This window comes from Mus musculus, chromosome 6 (assembly GCF_000001635.26).
Source record: "Mus musculus strain C57BL/6J chromosome 6, GRCm38.p6 C57BL/6J".
Taxonomy (NCBI): Eukaryota; Metazoa; Chordata; class Mammalia; order Rodentia; family Muridae; genus Mus; species Mus musculus.
In genome coordinates, this window is record NC_000072.6 from 68,156,954 (window position 1) to 68,172,471 (window position 15,518).

Below are 15,518 nucleotides of genomic sequence, written 5' to 3' on the forward strand. Positions count from 1 at the left end.
ATCTGAATAAAGAAATGCTTTTCAAAACTTAAATAAAATAACATTATACTAATTTCAGGAAACTGGAGGCAATTGCAGATAATCATATTGGTAAAATTAAATGAATATCGTCCTTTGTGGTTCCAGCTTCACCCTCTCTTCCCAAGGTGCCTGGATGCATCCAGTACAATGACTTGAAGAGAGCAGGAAAAAGTCTAAAATGGGTTGGGTCAGCAATCTACTTCTTCCTTCTATGACATAAGATGCTGCTGCCCACCAGGCTTGGAGAAAGTGAAGCAGAATCCAGGACAAATAGGAATCATGTCACTCCAGTCCAGCTTGGAAAGCTGAAAAGTATTACAGCTCTTATATAATAAAGAGGGACAGGCAGTAGGCACTGGCCTTGGTTCCTAGTCACATGGGGGGTGTGGTGGCAGTGGTGATGTCAGGGGCCTATGCTGCGATGAGAGCTTCTGCAAGAGATAGAAGCCTTGCCATCCAGGTGAGTACAAAAGTCCAGTGATGTCTTGTCTGGGAGATGGGGGAAACTTCTTCAAATATTACAAATCAGTGCAATCAGATAGTCTCTGATTATCCTGGAGAAAACAACTTGTGTGCTTTATCACATGTTGACTGGGACTCCAAAAACCTTGGGGAGTGGAATGGGATTTGTGGGCTAAATGTGTTCTATTGCCCCAGTCTGCTCTATTTGTATCAGGTAGAATTCCAGTTTACGTGCTATTTGACTGACAATCTCTATCTAACTGGTTGGGGAGTATTCGTTTTCCATGCTCAGAAGCAGGCCAGGAAACAGGAAAGGAATTAGTTCCCCTCCTGCGGGTCTCAACTTTTGAGATTTCTGGAGTTTGAACATGTTTGACATCACCAGTCCTGTGGCAGTTTCTCTGTTGTCATGGTCTGTGTCCCATATTCCACACTTTCACACTTAACTCTCCCTATTCATCAGTCTCTTTGCCTATTCATATCACCTGAGTCTTTTACGGTTTTACTGCTGTGAACAGATACCATGACCAAGGCAACACTTAAAACGTTTAAAGGACAACATTTATTTGTGCTGGCTTACAGGTTCATAGGTCCATCATCAAAGTGGGTGCAGGGCAGCATCTAGCCAGGCCTGGTGCAGGCACAGCTGAGAGTTCTATAGCTTTGTTTGAAGGCTGCTAGTGGAAGAGTGACTTTTAGGCAGCTAGTATGAGGGTCTTAAGCCCATGCCCACAGTGACACATCTACTCCAATTAAGCCTCCAAATAGTGCCATTCCCTGCACCAAGCATATACAAACCATCACAACCTGTGTGCTATTTCCCCCTTTTGATCTTTCAACACCAATGCAGCTTTTGATTTCTTAGATTTAACAAACTACTCAAATTAAGCACTCAACGGTATGGTTACCCTACCCAGTATAATCTCCTCTTAGCTACACACATTTACAGGACAATTTTATAATTCCCCTCTCCTTTATATTTTAATTACTTCATATATTAAATTACTTGAATTAAGTGATATCAGAATGACAGCTATCACATGGTTATTTCTCATTTTTGTTTGTTACATTCTATGTAATCACATGTGTTTTTCTCTGTCATGAATTACAAATGAAACATTTATTTGTTTATTTATTTATTTATTTATTTATTTATTTATTGTTTTTTCAAGACATGGTTTCTTTGCGTAGTCCTGGCTGTCCCAAAACTCACTATGTAGACCAGGCTGGCCTCTAAATGATAAGTCTGCCTGGCTCTGCCTCCAAAGTGCTGGAATTAAAGGTATGTATCACCAATGCACAGCTGAAATCAAACTTTTTCTTTTTTGTATTTTTTTTATTACGTATTTTCCTCAATTACATTTCCAATGCTATCCCAAAAGTCCCCTATACCCTCCCCCCCACTCCCCTACCCACCCATTCCCACTTTTTGGCCCTGGTGTTCCCCTGTACTGGGGCATATAAAGTTTGCGTGTCCAATGGGCCTCTCTTTCCAGTGATGGCCGACTAGGCCATCTTTTGATACATATGCAGCTAGAGTTAAGAGCTCTGGGATACTGGTTAGTTCATAATGTTGTTCCACCTATAGGGTTGCAGTTCCCTTTAGCTCCTTGGGTACTTTCTCTAGCTCCTCCATTGGGAGCCCAGTGATCCATCCAATAGCTGACTGTGAGCATCCATTTATGTGTTTGCTAGGCTTCGGCCTAGTCTCACAAGAGACAGCTATATCAGGGTCCTTTCAGCAAACTCTTGCTAGTGTATGCAATGGTGTCATCGTTTGGAGGCTAATTATGGGATGGATCCCTGGATATGGCAGTCTCTAGATGGACCATCCTTTTGTCTCAGCTCCAAACTTTTCTCTGTAACTCCTTCCATGGGTGATTGTTTCCAATTCTAAGAAGGGGCAAAGTGTCCACACTTTGGTCTTCGTTCTTCTTCAGTTTCATGTGTTTTACAAATTGTCTCTTATATCCGGGTATACTTTAAGGGCTGAAGTGATGGCTTAGCAGATAAGAGTACTGTCTTCTATTCCAGAGGTCCTGATTTTAATCCTTAGCAACCTCATAGTGACTCATATCCATCTATAGTGTGATCTGATGTCCTCTTCTGGCATATAGGTGTATATGCAGATAGAGCACCCATATACAATAAATAAATAAGTAAATAAATAAATAAGCAAATAAGTAAAATTTGATATTTTAGAGATGAAAGAGAAAGCATTTTTTTTTCACAGTGTGCCCACACCACCCTTAAATATGAGAAAGGATATGAACAACATACTTTTTTTTCAAGGAAGGCTGGAATCCGAGTAATCCAGAGGAATGCAGACTGCAGATATTCACAACAGGGCAACACATATACTCTTTTACCTGACATGCTTTTCTGGAATTTGTGTTGTTTCTGTAGATATTTTTCAGAATATTTCCAGAATTTTAAAGAGACATATGTTTTAGATGGGATATATCATAGTTTTATTGAGAAATGTAAAATGATACTCCTGCTGAAAGGAAACTCACAATAAACTACTAGGGGATATATTGTTTGGATTTTAACTTACTTTCAGATATCCCAGTTTGGTATTATAAGTAATCAGTTCACAATGGATGGGATTGGAAGGTTCAAACTGTTTAAATTTTTAAGTAAACAATTTTTTCATATTTTGCATATACTGAGAATCTTGCTATTTAATTATATTAATAAATATAATAAAATGCACTGAATTAGCTTTTTGTGGGAAGTACCTTTTTATATTAATTAGATATTTTCTTTATTTACATTTCAAATGTAATTTCCTCTTTTCCCTTCCTCTTTTCCTCTTTTCCCTTCCGAAAACCTCCCGACTCCCCCTCCCCCTGCTCACAAACCCACCCACTCCAGCTTCCCTGTCCTGGCATTCCCCTACACTGGAGTATCAAGCCTTAACTGGACCAAGGGCTTCTCTTCTCAGTGATGTACCACGAGGCCATCTTCTGCTACATATACAGCTGGAGCCATGTTTATTTTTTAGTTGTTGGTTTAGTCCATGGTAGTTCTGGGGGTATAGGTTGATTCTTAATGTTGTTCCTTCTATGAGTCTGAAGACCCCTTCAGCTCCTTGGGTCCTTTCTCTAGTTCCTCCATTGTGGATCCGTGTTCAGTTCAGTATATGGCTGATGGTATTTCAAATGCTTGAAGTTTGACATTGAGGCAGTATATTTTAGACATTTTTTAAGTTCAGCAAAACATTTGAAAACAAAAACTTCTATCTCAATTTCATTTGCACAGTAAGCCTAAGACTTGAAACTCTTTTGCAAAGTACATGTGACCTCTCCCCTAAGGGTGGATTCAATTGACTGAGAAAGGAAACTAATGATGAAGCCCATGAAGAGAGATTCTAGGGAATTTGGGTGAGGCCTTATAGATAGACAAGGTCATCAGTTTACTACGAACATCCATTCCAAGTATTCTAGGTGAAAACCAAGCATATATTTCCTCCATTGAGGAGGTACCCCTATGTAACTAACTTTGCTAGTTTCTCCATTGCTTATCTGTGAGCACAAGTGCCCTCTTCAATATAGAAGAGGTTTTGTTATTTTTGCAATCATGAGAAACTGTCGGGGTACTTCCCTCTATCTGTATTGCAAAAAGAACTGGGTCACACTGCTCACTACATGTGTAGTGCCATGTGTGAGTAGACAGGTATTATCCTCCAGGATGGTGCCTGTTGGTTATATATTTGTGAGAAGGAGGTTCCAGATGGGAGAGAACCTGTGCTACAATGAAGATTATGACATGGATAGATGAGATGGTCTAAGTTATGTATAGAAGCACCTTGGAGCTTCTATTTCACTTGTTTTGTTAGGACAGGAATTTTAATATATAAAGAATAGTATCTATAAACAAACATTTCAGTTGTAATGTATTAAAAAAATCAGAAGATTGCTCATGAAGTTGTACCTGAATCTGTACTTCTCTTTCATTACTTCAGCTTCCAGCAGCGATGTTCTGTTGACCCAAACTCCACTTTTCCTGCCTGTCAGCCTTGGAGATCAAGCATCTATCTCTTGCTCATCAAGTCAGAGCCTTGTTCACAGTAATGGAAATTCCTATTTGGAATGGCACCTGCAGAAGTCAGGCCAGTCTCTACAACTCCTGATCTATGAGGTTTCCAAACGACATTCTGGTGTTCCAGACAGGTTCAGTGGCAGTGGATCAGGGACAGATTTCACACTTAAGATCAGCAGAGTAGAGCCTGAGGATTTGGGAGTTTATTACTGCTTCCAAGGTACACATTTACCTCCCACAGTGATGCAGACCTTAACAAAACTGTCCTTGCTTGGGGTCCCAGCTGTCAAATAAGTTACTTATCTGTGTGAGAGAGAAGTGTTGAGGATCTGCAGATTATGTGGTGCAGCTGAGGGCATGTGCATCTTGGCTACAGCTCACTGGTCATTCTTTTTGGCTTCACTGGCGTCAATGACAATGATATCATATCTGCCCCATGAGAGTAGTGAAGAGGTAGCCTCTCAGCAATCAGCAATGATTGTAGTTAAGCTGAGTGTAAACCCTTTCTGTTCCTACAGGCGTTGTCTTTCTTTGTTATTCAACATTATCTGGTAAAGCAGACAGGAAACAGGGAAGTATTTCTTTATTAAATTTTCTCACTTACTAATAATTACATCATTTGCCACATTTTAAGCTTTTGATTTAAATTCCATTTTATATGTATATTATCTTCTGTTTTTATTCCATTTGCATGATGTATTTCCATTGACTCTGTAACTTTCACCAAATGCTTTTATCCATAAAGTTATGTCTTTTCTGACATAGTTTTCTCAATGCATCACAGATCTAACAAGAATCTTTTAGTTTAACCCTATGATGGGGATCACTGCTGTAGTTAACATCCTGCTAAAGAGATGTACATTATTGTCAGATATGAAGTCCACAGCTGAGTAAAATTTATGAAAATTTCTTAATCCACTGGGAATTTGAAGGGCATCTTCTAGAACTGTGATTTTCAGCAATTCAGCAGTAGACTTTCAGTTTGACTTCATTATTACCTCTCTATGTTCTTCCACTAAAATGTATGTTGTTGCTTTAGCAATAAGTATTTGTGACCTCCTTCTAGTCATCAATCAAAAAAAAACTGACAATAGCCTGTATTGTCTTGTGGGTTTGGGACATCTGTTATAATGCTAATGCCTATACATGACACTAGGAACCTGTCACGTCTAGAGGATCATTATTCACCTTAGAATTAAAAAAATAACTTGTTTCTGTAGTGTTTTTGGTATACACTCATGCTTTTGTTTACAATTCAACAGCCTTTCCTTTTCTATTCCCTGCCATATCAATGTGTAAACATTTCAAGCACTAGTATCCACACTGTCTACTTTCATATCACACACAAAGTCTACAGTTGGGGTCTGAAAATCCAGAACAAGCAAAACAGAAGAGTCCACATAAAGCATTATATTTTCTTGCAATAGGCAGCAAAACCTGTCCTGTCAGTGGAAGGAGCATAGACTCAGGAGCTGACAGTGTCCCCAAACATTCCTCTTAGCAATTATTTAAACAGAAAACAAACAAACAAACAAAAACACAAAAATACAAAAACAAACAAACAAACAAAAAACCATGTGCATCTGTGCCAAGATTTAGCTACAATTTTCCACCATTCAGCATCATTTGTTCTATTGTGGTTAGAAATCATCATTATGTTTTGACAAACAAACAAAAAGAAAGAAAGAAAGAAAGAAAGAAAGAAAGAAAGAAAGAAAGAAAGAAAGAAAGAAAAAGAGAGAGAGAGAGAAGGCTAGAGAGAGAGAGAGTAAGAGGGAGAAAGAGCAAAGGAGAGAAGACAAAGAGAGAGAAGAGAGGAGAGAAGACAAACAGGAGAGAGGGAGTAAGAGAGAGGGGTAAGAAGCAAGAGAGACAAGTAAGAGAGCAAGAGATTGAAGTGGGGCTGAACAGCCCCTTTTATGGTCTTTACTGTTGCTAGGTATAACTGGGGAGGAGTTTACCCTGAAGGTCAGAAGCTTGGGCCATTGCCTATGTGACTACTGACCATGCTTCTTTTGTGAGGACTGTGGAGGCCAGTAACTTAGGCAGGAGCCAGAGTTTTAGGAGCATGCAGGAATGCCTACCATGTTACAAAGGTGATTTATCATCATTCCCGGGGTTCAGACCTCAATTTGACTGGAGACCAGCCTGCAATTCCCCACAAGACACAATCTAAAATCATTCTTAATTAGTTTTGTGATTGTGGTAACTTATTGTTTGTTAACAAACCTATTACATGCTAGGCACAAAGACATTAGGTCAGACAAAGAGGTGGTTAAGGAACAGTGCTTGGTAAGGGCTCTAAAATTTGCCCAAGATAATCTGTAATTAGTCTCTGGAAAAATAAGTATTCAGAACTCTAAGTGACACATGTAGTTGGGAATGATGTGAAATGTGTTCATCTCCTGCATATTTCCTCATTTGGTACTTAAATAAGCATGTTTAAAGTTGTTAAGTCTTTCTTTTTAATTCATTTAAAATAGTCTTGATGAGAAAAATATATTCTTCTGTTTGAAAGAAATGACTATTCCAAACTCACAAATACACATAAAGAACACACATTTTTTTTTTTTTTAGTCAATGTGAATTACTTCAGTGAGTTAAAGATTTAGTAGTTACTTCTCTGTTGTATATTATCTGATAGTAGGGTATCCCTCCATATGTCCCCGTATGTCATTGAATTATGAAAATAAAAACAGAGCTTAGGTATATTAGAAAATTTCACATAACCTCCAGATGCCATTTAGAATTTAAAAACTTTAAAAAGAAATGAATTCCCTGGAGACTTATGTGTGGTCTGACCTTGGGCATTTGTGAACACTGGGCTTCTGCTAAGTGCTGAGATGAGCAAGCCTTGCAGCTGTGCCCAGCACTAAATAGTTTCCAGTGACTTGCATGCACACACTGCACAATGTTTGGGACTTATATGACAGTTACACTCTGTGCAGCTGTCAATGCAATCAGGACTGAGAAAAAACATGAGGGCCCCTGCTCCTTTCCTTGGGCTCCTGTTGTTCTGTTTTCTAGGTAAAATAGGACTAAAATGTGAACTTCACTGTTACACAGTGATTAATTTTGACGGGCAATGGGGCATGTCTTCTTTTATAATACTTAATTATGTGGGTACTTATTATGTCTTCATTTCTAGGTGCCAGATGTGATGTTCAAATGACCCAGTCTCCATCCTCCCTGTCTGCATCTTTGGGAGAGAGTCTCCCTGACTTGCCAGGCAAGTCAGAGCATTAGCAATTATTTAATCTGGTATCAGCAAACACTAGGAAAGCTGCTAGGCTCTTGATCTATGGTGCAAGCAAATTGGAAGATGGGGTCCCTTCAAGGTTCAGTGGCACTGGATATGGGACAGATTTCACTTTCACCATCAGAAGCCTGGAGGAAGAAGATGTGGCAACTTATTTCTGTCTACAGCATAGGTATCTCCCTCGCACAATGATACAAGTAATAACATAAACCCGTGTGGAAGCAGAAGTGAGAGGCTTGGCTGGCCCACCTGCTACTTCTCATGAGTCACCACTGAAACACTTTCTCGGTTGCCATAGTATTGGTTGAGAGCTCATGGAGAGACACTTGTTTTGAGAGAAAAGGCTAACCAGTCCTCAATGTACTCTAACAATGTTCCTTTTTATTTTTAGCAATACGGAGCACACATATTCTTTTCTGCATTAGGAGAGGACACTGTAATTCCTTGTGAGAAGTCTGAGTTGTAGCACTAGTTGGGACTCAAAATAGGGAAAGAAAGGTACAGTGAATCTTTCTAGAATACATTCCTTAAATACAGAAAAAAATGATTCTAAGTGCTAGTACTTTAAAGGTAGTAAAATATTAATGAGAGAAACAGGCAGTACAAAGATTACTGGTTTTCTCAAAAAAGCTAGAGTACATATGTCAGAGAAAGGGAAGGCTGCCTACCATGATCCTTTACTGTGCCACAAAATTGCAGCAAGTGAGTGTGAAATTCCAGCTCTCGTCTCTCTGTAGTATTTCACATAGGATTCTTCTGGCTCCTGTGTCCAGAACTGCATTTAAGATTCAAATAATATCCAATAGCTGACTGTGAGCATCCACTTATGTGTTTGCTAGGCCCCAGAATAGTCTCACTAGGGACAGCTATATCAGGGTCCTATCAGCACAATCTTGCTAGTGTATGCAATGGTGTCATCTGGTACCACGCTCTCCAGTCGAGTCAGCTTGACAGGTAAAAATTTGGAAGCTTTCTCATGAGGAAAAGAGTTTAAAGGAAAGTCCCTCCTGGAAGTCCGTCCGTCCCCCTAACCCATAAAATTAATTTTCTACTCTTGCGTTAGTCTAGTATATGGATCCACGTGCCGTCTATTAAGCATTACGCTATAGTAAGTGCCTTTTAAGATTGAATTCTGAATTAGCTAAAGCCTCTCCCAGTGTTCCAAAATTCCAGATTACAGCAAGGAGTTTAACCTATTCAGTAACTAATTAAGCATCACAATAAATCAGAGCCATTAACTCAGTTATCTGCAGAAACAGCCTAGGAATCTCACTGAGATAGCAATCTTTACTACAGGCTACATTCCATGCCAAGAGCAAGTTGATATACTATCCTGATAAATGGGGAAATCTCCAGACAAGATAAAATTTTACAAGACCTAGGAATTTAGAGCTCCGTGACACCACATTATTCTTGAGGCCTGTCAAGAGTTAAAACCCCCTGGTGCTATTAACACTAAAGTGTGAAATTCTTGCCTGGCACTAGACTGATCCTAGGCAGGGCTGTTGATCTCTATTGCAAACATTTATCTAGTTTCTGCAAATTCTTTTCTGTTGTATCTGGTAAATTTCAGTGTACCTTGTCTTGTTTGTGGTTTGTAACTCCTGATAATTCGCTGTAATATAATAGTCTAATGCTCGACCAGACATTACATTCAGATTCAACACCTCTCTTGTGTGCATCTGTTTGTCAAATCCTACGCTTTGCCCATCTGCTCGAGAGAACCCGTTCTAGGCAGACACAGGGGCCCAGAGGGTCTGCGGCAATCTGGGGTCTTTACAGCTCCTGGCTATTATAAATAGGGCTGCTATGAACATAGTAGAGCATGTGTCCTTATTACCAGTTGGAACATCTTCTGGGTATATGCCCAGGAAAGGTATTGCTGGATCTAGTGGTAATACTATGTCCAGTGTTCTGAGGAAACTGCAGACTGATTTCCAGACTGGTTGTGCCAGCTTGCAATCCCACCAGCAATGGAGGAGTGTTCCTCTTTCTCTACATCCTTGCCAGCATCTGCTGTGACATGAAATTTTGAACCTAGCCATTCTGATTGGTGTGAGGTGGAATCTCAGGGTTGTTTTGATTTGCATTTCCCTCATAATTAAGGATGTTGAACATTTTTTCAGGTGCTGCTCTGCCATTCAGTATTCCTCAGGTGAGAATTCTTTGTTCAATTCTGAGCCCCATTTTTTAATGGGGTTATTTGAATTTCTGGAGTTCAGCTTCTTGAGCTCTTTGTATATATTGGATATTAGTCTGATATCAGATTTAGGAATTGTAAACATTCTTTCCCTATCTGTTGGTGGCCTTTTCCTCTTATTGACTATATCTTTTGCCCTACAGAAGCTTTGGAATTTTATGAGGTCCCATTTGTCAATTCTTTATCTTATAACACAGGCCATTGCTGTTCTGTTTAGGAAATTTTCCCATGTGCCCATATATTCGTGGATTTTCCCCACCTTCTCCTCTATAATCTTCAGTATCTCTGGTTTTTGTGGAGTTCTTTCATCCACTTAGACTTGAGCTTTGTAAAAGGAGATAAGAATGGATCAATTCGCATTCTTCTACATGATAACCACCAGTTGTGTCAACACCATTTGTTGAAAATGCTGTCTTTTTTCCACGGGATGATTTTTTTTCCATTTTTTATTAGGTATTTAGCTCATTTACATTACCAATGCTATACCAAACGTCCCCCATACCCACCCACCCCCACTCCCCTACCCACCCACTCCCCCTTTTGGCCCTGGCGTTCCCCTGTACTGGGGCATACAAAGTTTGCGTGTCCAATGGGCCTCTCTTTCCAGTGATGGCCGATTAGGCCATCTTTTGATACATATGCAGCTAGAGTCAAGAGCTCCGGGGTACTGGTTGGTTCATAATGTTGTTCCACCTATAGGGTTGAAGATCCCTTTAGCTCCTTGGGTTCTTTCTCTAGCTCTTCCATTGGGAGCCCTGTGATCCATCCATTAGCTGACTGTGAGCATCCACTTCTGTGTTTGCTAGGCCCCGGCATAGTCTCACAAGAGATAGCTACATCTGGGTCCTTTCAATAAAATCTTTCTAGGGTATGCAATGGTGTCAGCGTTTGGATGCTGATTATGGGGTGGATCCCTGGATATGGCAGTCTCTACATGGTCCATCCTTTCATCTCAGCTCCAAACTTTGTCTCTGTAACTCCTTCCATGGGTGTTTTGTTCCCAATTCTAAGGAGGGGGATAGTGTCCACACTTCAGTCTTCATTCTTCTTGAGTTTCATGTGTTTAGCAAATTGTACCTTATATCTTGAGAATCCTAGGTTTGGGGCTAATATCCACTTATCAGTGAGTACATATTGTGTGAGTTCCTTTGTGAATGTGTTACCTCACTCAGGATGATGCTCTCCAGGTCCAACCATTTGGCTAGGAATTTCATAAATTCATTCTTTTTAATAGCTGAGTAGTACTCCATTGTGTAGATGTACCACATTTTCTGTATCCATTCCTCTGTTGAGGGGCATCTGGGTTCTTTCCAGCTTCTGGCTATTATAAATAAGGCTGCTATGAACATAGTGGAGCATGTGTCCTTCTTACCAGTTGGGGCATCTTCTGGATATATGCCCAGGAGAGGTATTGTGTGATCCTCTGGTAGTACTATGTCCAATTTTCTGAGGAACCACCAGACTGATTTCCAGAGTGGTTGTACAAGCCTGCAATCCCACCAACAATGGAGGAGTGTTCCTCTTTCTCCACATCCACGCCAGCATCTGCTGTCACCTGAAATTTTGATCTTAGCCATTCTGACTGGTGTGAGGTGGAATCTCAGGGTTGTTTTGATTTGCATTTCCCTGATGATTAAGGATGTTGAACATTTTTTCAGGTGCTTCTCTGCCATTCGGTATTCCTCAGGTGAGAATTCTTTGTTCAGTTCTGAGCCCCATTTTTTAATGGGGTTGTTCGATTTTCTGAAGTCCACCTTCTTGAGTTCTTTATATATGTTGGATATTAGCCCCCTATCTGATTTAGGATAGGTAAAAATCCTTTCCCAATCTGTTGGTGGTCTTTTTGTCTTATTGACGGTGTCTTTTGCCTTGCAGAAACTTTGGAGTTTCATTAGGTCCCATTTGTCAATTCTCGATCTTACAGCACATGCCATTGCTGTTCTGTTCAGGAATTTTTCTCCTGTGCCCATATCTTCAAGGCTTTTCCCCACTTTCTCCTCTATAAGTTTCAGTGTCTCTGGTTTTATGTGAAGTTCTTTGATCCACTTAGATTTGACCTTAGTACAAGTTGATAAGTATGGATCGATTCGCATTCTTCTACATGATAACAACCAGTTGTGCCAGCACCAATTGTTGAAAATGCTGTCTTTCTTCCACTGGATGGTTTTAGCTCCCTTGTCGAAGATCAAGTGACCATAGGTGTGTGGGTTCATTTCTGGGTCTTCAATTCTATTACATTGGTCTGCTTGTCTGTTTCTATACCAGTACCATGCAGTTTTTATCACAATTGCTCTATAGTAAAGCTTTAGGTCAGGCATGGTGATTCCACCAGAGGTTCTTTTATCCTTGAGAAGACTTTTTGCTATCCTAGGTTTTTTGTTATTCCAGATGAATTTGCAAATTGCTCCTTCTAATTCGTTGAAGAATTGAGTTGGAATTTTGATGGGGATTGCATTGAATCTGTAGATTGCTTTTGGCAAGATAGCCATTTTTACAATGATGATCCTGCCAATCCATGAGCATGGGAGATCTTTCCATCTTCTGAGATCTTCTTTAATTTCTTTCTTCAGAGATTTGAAGTTTTTATCATACAGATCTTTCACCTCCTTAGTTAGAGTCACGCCAAGATATTTTATATTATTTGTGACTATGGAGAAGGGTGTTGTTTCCCTAATTTCTTTCTCAGCCTGTTTATTCTTTGTATAGAGAAAGGCCATTGACTTGTTTGAGTTTATTTTATATCCAGCTACTTCACCGAAGCTGCTTATCAGGTTTAGGAGCTCTCTGTTAGAATTTTTAGGGTCACTTATATATACTATCATATCATCTGCAAAAAGTGATATTTTGACTTCCTCTTTTCCAATTTGTATCCCCTTGATCTCCTTTTGTTGTCAAATTGCTCTGGCTAATACTTCAAGTACTATGTTGAAAAGGTAGGGAGAAAGTGGGCAGCCTTGTCTAGTCAATGATTTTAGTGGGATTGCTTCCAGCTTCTCTCCATTTACTTTGATGTTGGCTACTGGTTTGCTGTAGATTGCTTTTATCATGTTTAGATATGGGCCTTGAATTCCTGATCTTTCCAAAACTTTTATCATGAATGGGTGTTGAATCTCGTCAAATGCTTTTTCTGCATCTAACGAGATGATCATGTGGTTTTTATCTTTGAGTTTGTTTATATAATGGATTACATTGATGTATTTTCGAATATTAAACCATCCCTGCATTCCTGGAATAAAACCTACTTGGTCAGGATGGATGATTGCTTTAATATGTTCTTGGATTCGGTTAGCAAGAATTTTATTGAGGATTTTTGCATCGATATTCATAAGAGAAATTGGTCTGAAGTTCTCTATCTTTGTTGAATCTTTCTGTGGTTTAGGTATCAGAGTAATAGTGGCTTCATAAAATGAGTTGGGTAGAGTACCTTCTACTTCTATTTTGTGAAATAGTTTGTGCAGAACTGGAATTAGATCTTCTTTGAAGGTCTGATAGAACTCTGCACTAAACCCGTCTGGTCCTGGGCTTTTTTTGGCTGGGAGACTATTAATAACTGCTTCTATTTCTTTAGGTGATATGGGACTCTTTAGATGGTCAACTTTATCCTGACTTAACTTTGGTACCTGGTATCTGTCCATAAATTTGTTCATTTCGTCCAGGTTTTCCAGTTTTGTTGAGTATAACCTTTTGTAGAAGGATCTTATGGTGTTTTGGATTTCTTCAGGATCTGTTGTTATGTCTCCCTTTTCATTTCTGATTTTGTTAATTAGGATTTTGTCCCTGTGCCCTTTAGTAAGTCTAGCTAAGGGTTTATCTATCTTGTTGATTTTCTCAAAGAACCAACTCCTCGTTTGGTTAATTCTTTGAATAGTTCTTCTTGTTTCCACTTGGTTGATTTTCCCCTGAGTTTGATTATTTCCTGCCGTCTACTCCTCTTGGGTGAATTTGCTTCCTTTTTTTCTAGAGCTTTTAGATGTGTTGTCAAGCTGCTGGTATGTGCTCTCTCCCGTTTCTTCTTGGAGGCACTCAGACCTATGAGTTTCCCTCTTAGAAATGCTTTCATTGTGTCCCAAAGGTTTGGGTACGTTGTGGCTTCATTTTCATTAAACTCTAAAAAGTCTTTAATTTCTTTCTTTATTCCTTCCTTGACCAAGGTATCATTGAGGAGAGTGTTGTTCAGTTTCCACGTGAATGTTGGCTTTCCATTATTTATGTTGTTATTGAAGATCAGTCTTAGGCCATGGTGGTCTGATAGGATACATGGGACAATTTCAATATTTTTCTATCTGTTGAGGCCTGTTTTGTGACCAATTATATGGTCAATTTTGGAGAAGGTCCCGTGAGGTGCTGAAAAGAAGGTATATCCTTTTGTTTTAGGATAAAATGTTCTGTAGATATCTGTTAGGTCCATTTGTTTCATAACTTCTGTTAGTTTCACTGTGTCCCTGTTTAGTTTCTGTTTCCACGATCTGTCCCTTGATGAAAGTGGTGTGTTGAAGTCTCCCACTATTATTGTGTGAGGTGCAATGTGTGCTTTGAGCTTTACTAAAATGTCTTTAATGAATGTGGCTGCCCTTGCATTTGGAGGGTAGATATTCAGAATTGAGAGTTCCTCTTGGAGGATTTTACCTTTGATGAGTATGAAGTGTCCCTCCTTGTCCTTTTTGATAACTTTGGGTTGGAAGTCGATTTTATCCGATATTAGAATGGCTACTCCAGCTTGTTTCTTTAGACCATTTGCTTGGAAAATTGTTTTCCAGCCTTTCACTCTGAGGTAGTGTCTGTCTTTTTCCCTGAGATGGGTTTCCTGTAAGCAGCAGAATGTTGGGTCCTGTTTGTGTAGCCAGTCTGTTAGTCTATGTCTTTTTATTGGGGAATTGAGTCCATTAATATTAAGAGATATTAAGGAAAAGTAATTGTTGCTTCCTTTTATTTTTGTTGTTAGAGTTGGCATTCTGTTCTTGTGGCTGTCTTCTTTTTGGTTTGTTGAGGGATTACTTTCTTGTTTGTTCTAGGGCGTGATTTCCGTCCTTGTATTGCTTCTTTTCTGTTATTATCCTTTGAAGGGCTGGATTCGTGGAAAGATATTGTGTAAATTTGGTTTTGTCGTGGAATACTTTGGTTTCTCCATCTATGGTAATTGAGAGTTTGGCCGGGTATAGTAGCCTGGGCTGGCATTTGTGTTCTCTTAGTGTCTGTATAACATCTGTCCAGGCTCTTCTGGCTTTCATAGTCTCTGGTGAAAAGTCTGGTGTAATTCTGATAGGCCTTCCTTCATATGTTACTTGACCTTTCTCCCTTACTGCTTTTAATATTCTATCTTTATTTAGTGCATTTGTTGTTCTGATTATTATGTGTCGGGAGGAATTTCTTTTCTGGTCCAGTCTATTTGGAGTTCTGTAGGCTTCTTGTATGATCATGGGCATCTCTTTCTTTATGTTTGGGAAGTTTTCTTCAATTATTTTGTTGAAGATATTAGCTGGCCCTTTAAGTTGAAAATCTTCATTCTCATCAATTCCTATTATCCGTAGGTTT

The 15,518-nt window shown here is 39.4% G+C and overlaps 2 pseudogenes and 1 further gene; all 3 read left to right on the forward strand.

Annotated features, from left to right (window-relative positions):
* Positions 1-15,518, forward strand: part of Igk (immunoglobulin kappa chain complex) — a 3,171,119-nt gene that overhangs the window by 601,318 nt on the left and 2,554,283 nt on the right.
* On the forward strand, positions 3,844-4,763 carry Igkv1-115 (immunoglobulin kappa variable 1-115; annotated as a pseudogene). The gene is given in 2 exon segments: positions 3,844-3,892; positions 4,451-4,763. Coding segments are annotated over 2 exon segments (362 nt in total).
* On the forward strand, positions 7,506-7,970 carry Igkv11-114 (immunoglobulin kappa chain variable; annotated as a pseudogene). The gene is given in 2 exon segments: positions 7,506-7,554; positions 7,676-7,970. Coding segments are annotated over 2 exon segments (344 nt in total).